This window comes from Phoca vitulina, unplaced genomic scaffold (genome assembly GCF_004348235.1).
Source record: "Phoca vitulina isolate PV1807 unplaced genomic scaffold, GSC_HSeal_1.0 scaffold82, whole genome shotgun sequence".
In the NCBI taxonomy this organism is placed as follows: Eukaryota; Metazoa; Chordata; class Mammalia; order Carnivora; family Phocidae; genus Phoca; species Phoca vitulina.
The window spans coordinates 5,439,429-5,451,516 of record NW_022589785.1 but is presented as its reverse complement, the minus strand read 5'-3'; the positions used below and the strand labels follow the sequence as shown (position 1 = coordinate 5,451,516).

Genomic DNA, 12,088 nt, shown 5'->3' with positions numbered 1-12,088 from the left:
CCACCCAGGCGCCCTGGGCATTTACATTTTCAAATGTAAATAAAAGTAGAAGCAACAGTATAACGAATCTCCATGAACTTACCATCCAGCTTCAATATTTGGCTAACATTTTGCCATTCTTTCTGTATTACTTTTTTTTTTTTTAAAGATTTTATTTATTTATTTGACAGATAGAGAGCACAAGTAGGCAGAGTGGTAGGCAGAGGGAGAGGGAGAAGCAGGCTCTTCACTCAGCAGGGAGCCGGATGTGGGGCTCGATCCCAGGACCCCAGGATCATGATCTGAGCCAAAGGCAGCCACTTAGCCGACTGAGCCACCCAGGCGCCCCTCTTTCTGTATTACTTTTTAAAAAGAAAGAAACCCACAATAAATAATATTTTTATCTTTTCCTGAAATAGAAAGAACTGATGTTCTCTTTAAAGAACTTTATGTTCTCTGATGTCATCTCCTTAGATGACATTCAGATTGTTAGCCAAAGATTTGAAAAAAAGCAACAGCAACTAAGCAGGGCTCTTACTATTTTTCAGCCCTTCTATATTATGCAGAAAATGCAAGAGTAGTGTGGAAAGATAAGAACACTGACCCTTGACCTTCCACCACTGCTGGGCCCCAGTGTCAAGGGGCTCTTTTTCCAGGGGGAATATAAGGGACTCTCTGCTTCTTTTCCACCTTGAATAAATACAACCTTTCGACCCTGGCACTCAGTTTCTTTTTCTAAAAGGTCTCTACCTTCTGTTGAGCTTACATTAAATGGGCTTAAGAAACCAAGTGGCAATGTCCTTTCAGAAACAGCCACATCATCCAAAGGAATGTCAAAGAATGCAGCAATTCTAAGCATTTTCTAGGTGTGGAAGGCAAGCCATGCCCTGGGCTGGCACCACCGAAACGCCAAGAACTGAGATGATCCTTAGGAAAAACTCTGTAGCAACCCAAGGCGGTTCGTCTGTCTGTTCACTCGTTTGTTCATTCATTCATCTAAATATTAGTTGGCAGCTACCCTTTGTCCACACTGTGCTAAGGAGAAGAAAGAGACAGGGTCTGCCCTCAAGGAGCTCACAGTCTGGCAGGGAGAGGGGCCGGGAAACACCTAGGCGCAAAATACGCTGACAAAGTCACAGGGGGCTGGGGGAGGAGGTGACACCGGAGCTGAAAGGGTCGGAGGGACAGAGAACTGCACGTATAGTGAGAAGCACATTCAGGGAAGGACCGGCAGCTTAACTGGCCAGAGCACAGCTGGGAAGGAACAAAGAGATTGGTGACAGGAAAGGGTGGAGAAGTAACCAGAGACTGGCTCCCACAGAAGTTTGTACACCTTGCTAGAAAATTCAGATTCTCTCCCAACACTATGAGGAAACAGCCAAATTCTTTAGATTCCCGTGTGAGACTCTAGAGGCAGATGGAGGAGGGGGTGGAGGGGGCAGGAGTTTGCTTTGTGTCCCGCCCCCCCAACCCCGTTTCACCAGGGATGGCCAAAATGAGGCCTGGGCAGCACACTAATCCCTGCAAGGCCCATGCAGACAGTACCCATTGAAGACAAACTCCCCCAAGCCTAAACGCGGCCTCCAAACCCTTCTTGGTTCAGCACTCCAGACAGCTGCGGCCATCATTCCAGCTGGCCTGCAAGATCACACTTACTTGCCATCCTGGTGTTAAACTACAAGGCCTGTGGGAGCAGGAATTTTGTCTGCTTTCTATCAGGCACAGTGGCTGCTCAGTGAGTCTTTTTCTTTTTTCTTTAAGATTTTATTTATTTGTCAGAGAGAGAGAAGAGCATGAGCGGGCGGAGTGGTAGACAGAGGCGGAAGCAAACTCCCCACGTAGCAGGGAGCCCAATGCAGGACTCGATCCCCAGACTCCGGGATCATGACCTGAGCTGAAGGCAGACACTTAGCCGACTGAGCCACCCAGGAGTCCCTCAGTGAGTCAAATGGAACTGAAGCTAGTTCCATTTGGCTGGCTCAGTCAGAAGAGCATGCGACTCTTGATCTCAGAGTCGTGAGTTGGAGCCCCATGTCAGGTGTAGAGATTACTTAAATAAATAAAGCTTAAAAAAAAATGGAACTGAATCCTTTCTCAATCTGCTTTTACTAATTCGCCAGCTTGATCCCCATGTCCTCCCGCCTGCTGTGGGTACCTGTCTCACACTGTTCAGCACTGAGAACACGGCACTTATGTTCTGTACTTTTCCCAGTATTTCCTGAAGGTTGGCTAACAGAGTAAATGAGTAATGATGTGAATGGAATGGCTAGTAAGAGATCATCACTCTCAGAGAGCACCTGTGTTTTCACAGCAGATGAAGGAATGGGGTTTACGCAGACTTTCCGCTATCACTAGAGGTACCGGGGGGGAAATACCTTTGAGCTTTTCACAGCAGCACCAAGATCTCTTAGCAAAGGTCTTTTCCAAGAATCTTTCCAAAGCAAATGGGTCCAAGAATGTACGCCTGTGGAGTTACTTGCAATGAACTACTCCATACCTGCTTGTATCGCCTCTTCTGAGTATACTGTAACCACGATTTGATACACTTGCGTAGCAACGTTATTCTGAAATAAAACACATAACATAACACATACTGCCTATTGCACGTTCAGGTTTGGGGTTTTAAAAATGTTGTTTGTTTTTAAGGCCAGAAAATCTGGGTGTAGTTAACATCTTCAGCATTAAAGGCACACTATCAGTTTCACTCTAGGAAACAGGGAAAAAGGAACCTATTATTCAACACAAAATCTGTCACCCCTGATTTGGGGCTTTGGCTTGCCCCCAAATTTTGACAATTTTCTTATAAACCTAATTAGACCACCAAGCACAGTGTCTCTGGAACTTAGGTAATATGTATGAAATCCCCTATCATAAACTTTCTGGTTTTATGACCAAACTCTGGGACTTGTGGAGGACCACCTGGGTCTGTGACAAGCTCTTTCCACAACTGTGATACCCAGAGTGAGAACTTCATTCAGTTCTGTAAACCAGGATTTAGAATAATGATAGACCCTGGTAACTCCAAATTTAAATATTGAGATTCTCACCGACTCATTAAAAAAAAAATGCTTCAAAATGGGACCTCTAACTATGTGAATTAAGTTGATTGTGTTATTGGCTGGGGGGAGGGTACACTGAACATTTCTGGCAGCAAGAAAGTGAAGAGTGGTTACCTCTGAAGAGTAAGACTAAGGGACTAGAGGGAGGGATCCAGGCAACTTTTATTTTTCACTTTATACCTACCTTCCTATACATTGAGTTTTCCTCATAGACATGTGGTACTTTTATTTAAAATTAGGGACACCCTACACTCTTCAAGACAAAGCCACAAATACCCACTTGCCTGAGCCTGCTTTTTAACACTATCAGTGCTTGAATTCTAAGATGTGAATGTCACTAAAGCCTGAAGGATTGAGGCAGGGAGCTAGCAGACACATACTCCAAACTACGGTGACCAAGAACCAGTACAAACATCTTTATTCTACCTCTCACCTGATCAGCCAAAAGGAAAATGCAAACTTGGGAACCACTGGTTTACAGCAGGGCCTTTCTGAATCTACTGAGGAATGCATGGAAGGGTAAGTGCCCTCTCCTGGAGAACAGTGAGTCAGGCCCTGGAAAGCCCAAGGAGAAGGCCAAAGTCCCCACCTGCAGTGGTCCCAGGCAGCACACAGTGAGGGAAGCTGCTCTCTCTCTTCTCTCTGCTCAATCCGAGTCTGCCAGAGGTCCCAGAACCTGTGCAGCAGCTGAAGCAAAACAGAAAAGAAACGGAAGTTTATTAAGGCAAAAGGTAAAATGATCTCTCTTGACCTAATAGCAAACACTTGCCCCAAGAGACTATTAGCTCCCCCAGAGGAGGAATTTTATCTCAATTTGGAGTACCCAGCATATAACAGGCTTACAAAATAATTATGGCTAAGCTATAGGGAGCTGTTCTAGGCTAACATAAAAGGCAAAAAGATGAATTTTCCAGTCTATGGAAATCAGAATGAAGAAGCTGAAGCTATTCCTAATCTGGGCCTCTTAGAAGACAATGCCATTTTAAAAGTTAAAACCGATCTTATCACCTATTACTGCTCATGATGTAGTCTTGCCAAAAAAAGCGTTTAACTTCAATCTAATCAAGCCCTTAGATCAAACCTCTAATTTATAGGAGCAACGTTTAAGAAAGGAAAAATCAAATGACATCAAATGGAAACAGATAAATTGAGAATATGGAATATTGTATAAGGCCAAATAGCCAGCCTTCCTATTCCAAAACTCAGTGTCATTGAGGGGGGAAAAATAAAAGTATACATTATGCTAAGTGAAATAAACCAGTCACAAAAGGGCATGTACTGTAAATATGAGGTCCCTAGATTCATAGAAACAGAAAGGAGAAAGGTGGTTGCCAGCTGCTGGGGTCAGAGGAGAGGAGAATGGGAAGTTACTGTTTAATGGGGACAGAGTTTCAGTTTTGCAAGATGAAACAAGTTCTGGAGATGGATGGTGGTGATGATTGCACAATGTGAATGTGCTTCAAGTCACTGAACTGTCCTCTCAACGATGGTTAAGATGATAAATTTTGTTATGTGTATTTTACCACAATTAAAAAATAAACGTGTTAAAGTGGGGAGGACTATTATTAAGAGCCTTACAAGACATGACCAAATACAGTAAGTCATCAGCCCTTAGTCGAATCCTGGTTTGAAAAGGGACATTTTGGAGGTAGCTGAAAATGTGGATATGGCCTGGATATTGGATAAAATTAGGGAATTACTGTTCGTTTTGTTAGGCATGGTAACAATACTGTGGTTATGAAGGAAAATGTTATTTTTGGGCAACGCAAGCTGAAATGTTTAGGTGTAATGTGTCACGATGTCTGTTATTTACTTTGAAACGATTCCGCAAAAAAAAAAAAAAAAAAAAAAAAAGGAAGTAAATATTAACAATTGGCTAGTATTTGAATTTAAATGGTAAGTATACAGGTGTTTATTCTACTATTCTTTATATTTTTCTGTACGTTTGAACATTTTCATAATGAAAAACAAAACAAAAAAACCCCCATCCTCCTACACCCAGAAACATGATCTATAAGTAGAGATAGAACCTTTGTTGCCCTCAGGTAAACCAACCACTGAAGACAACAGACTTACAGTGCAAATACAACCAAAGCCGCCTGGAATGCAAGACTCGGAGTGTACTCCCTAGGTCAGGGTTGGAATCCACAGTCCCTGACCTCTGAGGCAACTATCAAGTTTCTTAGCAAACAGAGAAAAAAAACGGGAGTAAACTAGGGAAAACCAAGGGTTACTCCCTCAGCTGGTAGGGCTACCTAGAGAAAATGGACACTAAGGTTTTGGAGTCTAAAAGGTCTGGACAAATCTCGAAGCACAAAGGTTAAAAGAAAAGACAGTGGACGTCAGAGGTCCCTCTATACAGATGACCCTCACCGTGATGTCATACTGCTGGTGAGCGAGATTTCTTCTTATTTGCTGGAGATGGGCATGGGTCACATTGTCTTTTAGGGCTCGAAAACAGAAGTGCTGTGAATAGAAGGAAGGACACAACCAGTTACAAATCAGCAGCGTCTGTACAAGTAAGAGCAGCGCCCGAGTCCAGGAGCGAGAGGCCCCAGGCACGGATGTTCACAGCTGCTCCGGGGTCCCAGAGCATTTCTCTGCTTTGAGATTCAGCTGGAGTCCGCTACAAGCCAGCCGCACAGTAGGCCCTTCATAGGTAGCTGTCGAACTGCTCCCCGCCATCCATCCACCGATACTGCCCAGGAGCAAACACACCGTCGCCTCCGACCAGGACAGATCCCCGTGGCCAAGATGGGAACACGACGGACAAAGGTTAAAAACATCAACTTTGCCTCTCAGAAAAAGAGACTTTTAGCTTATGGTAGTTTTTCTTTTTAAAGCCATGTTGGGGGGGGATCGCTTCTCGGCCTTTTGGCTAAGATCAAGTGTAAAGCCATGTTGGGGGTGGGGGGGGTCCAACATGCACACTTAAACAATTCCAAATGCAGTGCTGCAAGAGCAGAAGAGAAGGAAGAGAAGGAAGCCTTGGTGAGTAGGGGGGTTGGGGTAGTGGTAAGACATGTGGGACTGGCTCCAGCTCCATCAACACCGCCTGACACGTGACCTAAGCAAAGCCCTGAGTTCCAGTTTCCTGAGACAGAAGTGAAGTGATTAGGGGTCTTCATATTGTGCTCTGTGGAACCGCAGAGGCACCTGAAAGTGTTGGAAGACCTCCTCATGTGGTGAGGGTGCGGGAAAGCAGTGGTAGAACAGGGACTGCTCCCAGACCTTGCTTCATCCACAGCATCTCTACTTTGATCGATTTTACAGATTAGGCTCCCAACATTAAAAAGGGAGTCCGCCCTTGGGGTCATGAGTTCAAGCTCCACGTTGGGGGTAGAGGTTACTTAAAAAAATAAAATAAAATGAAGGGGCGCCTGGCTGGCTCAGTCAGTAGAGCACGTGACTCTTGATCTGGGAGTTATGAGTTCGAGCCCCATGTTGGGTGTAGAGATCAATTAAGAATAAAATCTTCAAAAAAATAAAAAGGAGGCCTGCCATGTGTTAAAAAAAAAAAAAAAAAAAGGCAGGACTAGATCACTTCCAAGATTCCCTTATAGCTCCAGACCCCTCTGATCCCACACCATTATCCTTTCTGATCCAAAATGAAAACAGGGACACTTGCAATGGAACAGAGTTCCATGAGTGAAGCTAATCCCATAACCAGATACACCTGAACAGCATGCTGTGTGCCTGGGTCCTCTAAACGTGGATGCCTGAGCAAGGCTGCTAAGTATTTTTGAAGCACCTACTCTGTGTAGATAGGCTTTCTGTTATAAGGTGTGCGTTCTCCTTACCACATACTATATAGCTTATAGAGTGATTTTCCCCTCCAGGTTCTCGAACATGGTAACTTCACATCTTGGACTTCAGCCAGTTGTGCTGTTAAATATTAAACACTAAAACTTTGGTGGTCCTGCAAAGAAAAAAAAAAAAAAAAAGAGCCTCAAGAGGCTTCCATGCTCCTACCAGCAAGCTGCGCCTCCTGTGTTCTTCCGCCACCTTCCACTGGGCCACTTCTTCGGCAGACAGCAGCACATCTGCCAGGGAGTTAAGGCCTCTCATCTCAAAACTGTCCCCACCCTCACACACTGCAGTCCCAGGGACCCACCGGAAGGGTCTTGGCTGTGGGGGATACCAGGCGTGCCAGGTGGGCTGACGTCCACCTCCATTTCCTCCTGATGACCCAGGGAAGAGGACGCAAAGGGAAACTGTGTGAGTGGCTTATCAAACAGTTGGCCTTGTCCTTCTCCCCTCTGATGCCCATTTGATGACAGGCAAAATAGCTGAGATAAATTGCCACAGATTACAGTAAACATTTCCAAATCACCCCATCTAAAGCATTCCTGTCTTCCTGCCTCCTCTGTTTTGGCACCACAACCCAGTCAGATGTTTCAGCTAAAAACCTTGGAGTTATTTTCAAACCTTCTCCTCCCACTCCCTCCATCTACTAGGCTGCCAAGTCCATCTGCTCTCCTCTGAAATCTCTCCTGCTCTTCTGTCCCCGCAAGGCATCCGACTTGGCCCTCACACAGACTGGCAAGAGTCTTGCATATCTGCTCCCCCTGAGCCAGCTTTGCCCCTGTAATCCAAATCTGTCCCCTCAAGTACAAACCTGCTGCATCGCTTCTCTTCTTACACACCTCCAGAGGATCCCCGGTGCCATCAGGAGAAAGCCCAAGCTCCCGAGCACTGCACGCAGGGCCCTACACGCTGGCCCCAGCCTGCCTCTCCCCACGCTGCTCTACTGCCATCTACGCCCCCTCAACTCACGACAGACCCCTGTCGCCATCCGTGGGTCTTTTCCTCACCTCTGCCTGTGCAAATTCCATTCCTTCCACCTGAAACACCCTTCCCGGCTTCTCTGCTAGGTGACCTTGTCATCCTCTAGGACAAAGTCAACTCGAATCTGCACAGTAGCACTCGCAGGATGTGACACACGCCTTTCTGACAGCACTTACCACACCACACTGCGCAGCCCCGTTTGCATGTCCCTTTACCCCACTAGGCAACGAACTACTGTTCGTCTTTGAGTTTCCCCATATTCCAGAACTTAGGCAGGAGCTTAAAACAAAGCGAGAGTCTGATGAACAAATGACCGTGCGGATGGCCATCTCCAGTTCGAATCTGCACAGCGGGGCAGGTACTGCAGCAGGGGCAGTGATCGAGAACATGTGCACCGGAGCCAAAGGCCTAGGTACAAACTCCCAGCTCGGCCAATGGCATGCCGTGATTTTGACAATCATTTAGCCCTCCTGAATCTCTGTTTCCTCACCTGTAAAACGGGGATAGTGACATCTACTCCATGGGGTTGCTATGAAGATTAAAGAGGTAATGCTTAATGTCTGCACATGGTAAAAGACAATGGGAGCTAGGATCATAATGTTAGGGCTGCCAAGAAAAAGACCACCACACCTATTTCCACCACCTAGTGGGTACAGAAAAGCAATGAACTGACAACATATAATTCAGGATAGTGGGATTACCTCTGAAGGGGAGGAAAGGGAATGCAATCATGGATGAGCAGACAGGGTATTAGCAGTGTTCTAATTTTTAAGTTGGGTGGTGGGTACAAAGGTGTTCGTTTTATTACTATTCATTAAACTGTAAATGTATGTTACACATACTGTTGTGTAAGCACACTTCCAGTTAAACAGAAAATTTTTAAAAAGAAATCAACAGATATCAGGACTACCTCATATTGTTCAGTAATCATTTCCCACATATCCCCGGCCCTTTGTCTTAGAGGCTGTTGCGCGGGCCGGCTGTGGTGGTGGACAAGGCTGGGTGGCTGAAAAGGATATAGTGTTTCCAGTGAGTGAAGGCCCGCCGCAGAGCCATCCTCCGGGCCAGCCCCTCCACCTGGGCGTGCTGGGTGTACAAGCTCTCCTTCCGCTCCCAGGCCCACTGCCAATCACAGAAGTGTGTCTGGAGCATAGTGACCCGGTGGAATCGCTCAGCCATCTCTGCAACAAAGAAAATCACTACGTGCTGCCCCCTGCAAGGCTGAGAGATGAGCTGGAAGCATCTTTAAGATAAGCTGCACCCTACTACTGACACTCAGCAGGGATTTGAGGCTGTTCTTACAAAGCATCCTAAAATAAAAGTTTTTTTAGGCATGGGAGGGTTATTTGGAAGCCCTTAGCTACACCTCTTCTCTCCAAGGAAAGAGAATAGATCTGTGATTTTAGGGAGAAGGATGCTATAAAATCAGTTATATCAAAAAGTTGAGGCTTCTAGTTCACTCCTGAGGAGCAGGAATGGCAGCTGCTGTTTTCAAAGAAGACTCTTATTTTGCCTCTTAATGCTGATGTCTCTCGGTAGGACTTGAGGGACTGAGTCAATGACACAACGTGGTCACCATGCTGGCAAAAGTGTTTCTGAGCTTTAAGCCAGGCTCACCCTGGCTGCCAGGTCCCCTTCTTTTAACACTAACTAGCCAATGGCCTGATGAACTAACTTAAGTCCAGGAAGTGGGAGGGAATTGGTCCTAGACTTCAAATGCTGAAATGAGAGGCACATTAGTCTGCAGCTTATCATGCTAAAGAGCTTAATGTCTTCGGCTCCAGGCTTGGGCAACCAGACAGTGGGTCTCCGCTGTTATCCTCAGACAGACACAAACTCAAACTCAAACTCTCCCAAGAGACAGCGCTGGCCTGGCAACCCAGGAGGTTTCTGCAGGGAGCCTGAGGTGAAAGCCAGCCAGCGTCTAGCACACTGCTTGACTCACTTAAGTGTGGGCTCAAGAAACCAAAATACAAAAGGTACCAATGATCGTGACCTTGTGAACGCTAACTGGGAAACTAAACCATAAGAATAGTGTTGAAAAATATAATGGTTTACTGCTGGCATTGTCCATGCCTACAGATAATTTATTTTGTATTTTTGAATAAAAAGACATTTGTACATTCCTGATAACTGAGCGCAAGAGCCATGTACCAATGTACTGCTTTCAACTTAAATCACTGAGGCATTTTTATTACTATTCTGTTAAAATCAGGATTTTAGTGTTTGCCATCACCAGATAAAAAGTTAAGAAGCAGCCTTTCTGTGGAGAGTAAGAATAACTGTGTACAAAGTAGAGAAATATCCAATTATGTGACAACCTTTGTGTAATAAAACTTTGTTTAAAGTTAAAAAAAAAAAAATCAGGGACTCCTGAGTGGCTCAGTTGGTTAAATGTCTGCCTTCGGCTCAGGTCATGATCCAAGATCTGGGATTGCCCGGGTCTGGGATCGAGTCCCACATCGGGCTCCTTGCTCAGCAGGGAGACTGCTTCTCCCTCTGCTTGTGCTCTGACAAATAAATAAATAAAATCTAAAAAAAAAAAATCAACATCATAAATCACATGGACTGCATCACTGGGGAGAAGCAGAAACAATCCAAATTATCTATCGATAGAAGAATGGCTAGATAGTATATTAAGGTAGACCATCCTACAAAATGCAGACAATCATTAAAAAAAATAACATTTATGAAGACTAAAGATATAGGAAAACGTTGTTAGTTGTGGGGAAAAAAAGCAAGATACCAAGTTGTACGTATCATATTAATCATAATAATCATAGTATTTATAGGATAATTAAACCTATTAAAAATATATGTAATAAATAAAATCTTAAAAAAAAGGGGGGGGCGCCTGGGTGGCTCAGTTGGTTAAGCGTCTGCCTTCGCCTCAGGTCATGATCTCAGGGTCCTGGGATTGAGCCCCGCATTGGGGAGTCTCAGAGGGGAGTCTGCTCAGAGGGGAGTCTGCTTCTCCCCCTCCTTCTGCCTCTCCCCTGGCTCCTGCTCACACATGCTCTCTCTCTCTCTCTCAAATAAATAAATAAATAAACAAACAAATAAATAAATTCTTAAAAAAAAAAAAGTGTGGAAGAAAAGGCCAGAAGGAAATAAATGTGAATTGAGGATGATTTATGTTTCTTCTCAATCTCTTTTTTTCCAAAATTTGAGGAATATGGTTCTATCTCTCCTTAATAAATTAGCACCACTGGCAGAAGAGTGGAAATTGTGATGTGCCCCTCTGTCTCCAGAGCCCGGGAGCTCACCATTCCATTGTCTCTTCACTCTGCGGACCCTCAGGTATTTGAGCCAGGCCTTCAGGGATTTCCACTTTTGCCACTGCTCATGGTGTTTCACTGCGGAGATCATTTTCCATCTCTCCCTCTGGACGTGTAGGAGCTGTTCCCACCACCGTGACCAGGCCTGAAAACCAGAGAAAAGGCAACAATCAGAGGAGAGGCAGGAAAACAGAGGTGAGGTACACGTGAGGGAAAAGAGAAACAGACACACTGGAAAAGCTAAAACTAGAAACAAGGACGTGGCAATCCCCAAGGAGGATCATGATCTATGGAAATTTGCAGTGAAGGGCTCTTTAAGAAGGGCATTCTACTTCCAGAAAGTAACTTTTTTCCTGAGTTAAGAACAACAAGGGAAAAGAGGAATAATAAAATCAACGAGTAGACAAGAAGCAGGGACAATCCAAGGGTGATATACTTAAATCAGACCTGGGACAAGTGAGGGTCTGCCTTTTTCTTCCAAGTGGGAGGAAGCCTATGGTCTCAGGCACATTAGTTTCTGGGAAGAGTTAGCTACAGAAGCTGAGGGTCTACGGAAGGATTCCCTCAAGACGATAAATGTGTACCCTCAGCTAAGTCTTCATGTTTGCTTGGCGATATGCATCCCTAGTTTGCATATCTCAGATGACGAATTCATACCTTCTTTCCTTAAACCTATAATACCTCTTCTCCTCTCCTTCCTCTCAGCTGAATACCATTCTTCCACTTCACCAAGAAAATAAAAGCAATCAAAAGAGAATTTTCTCAAGCTCCTTCCACATCCACCCACCCACCTGCCCACAGGCTCTGACTTTTCTCTGCCTCCTCTGAATAAAGTGTCCACGCTCCCTTCAATCAAAAGTCACCCCCAATATGGCTACATCCCATGGTCTCTCACCTTCTCAAGTTTATCACTGGCAACTTCCCCCTTCTGCATCATTGGTTTTCACCCTCTACTAGGTTTTCTTTTTTTTTTTTTTTTTTTTT

General features: G+C 45.0%; 1 protein-coding gene across 8 annotated transcripts in view; it reads right to left on the bottom strand.

Annotated features, from left to right (window-relative positions):
- The window catches only part of SFI1 (SFI1 centrin binding protein), a 97,572-nt gene that overhangs the window by 25,206 nt on the left and 60,278 nt on the right, over positions 1–12,088 (bottom strand). For all 8 annotated transcript variants that reach the window (XM_032395178.1, XM_032395175.1, XM_032395176.1 and 5 more), the window contains 6 exons: positions 11,093–11,249; positions 8,846–9,007; positions 7,011–7,081; positions 5,412–5,504; positions 3,628–3,725; positions 2,477–2,543 (listed from right to left, as the gene is read on the bottom strand). In XM_032395178.1, the coding sequence (XP_032251069.1) occupies positions 2,477–2,543; positions 3,628–3,725; positions 5,412–5,504; positions 7,011–7,081; positions 8,846–9,007; positions 11,093–11,249 (648 nt within the window). The remainder of the gene's footprint in view (positions 1–2,476; positions 2,544–3,627; positions 3,726–5,411; positions 5,505–7,010; positions 7,082–8,845; positions 9,008–11,092; positions 11,250–12,088) is intronic.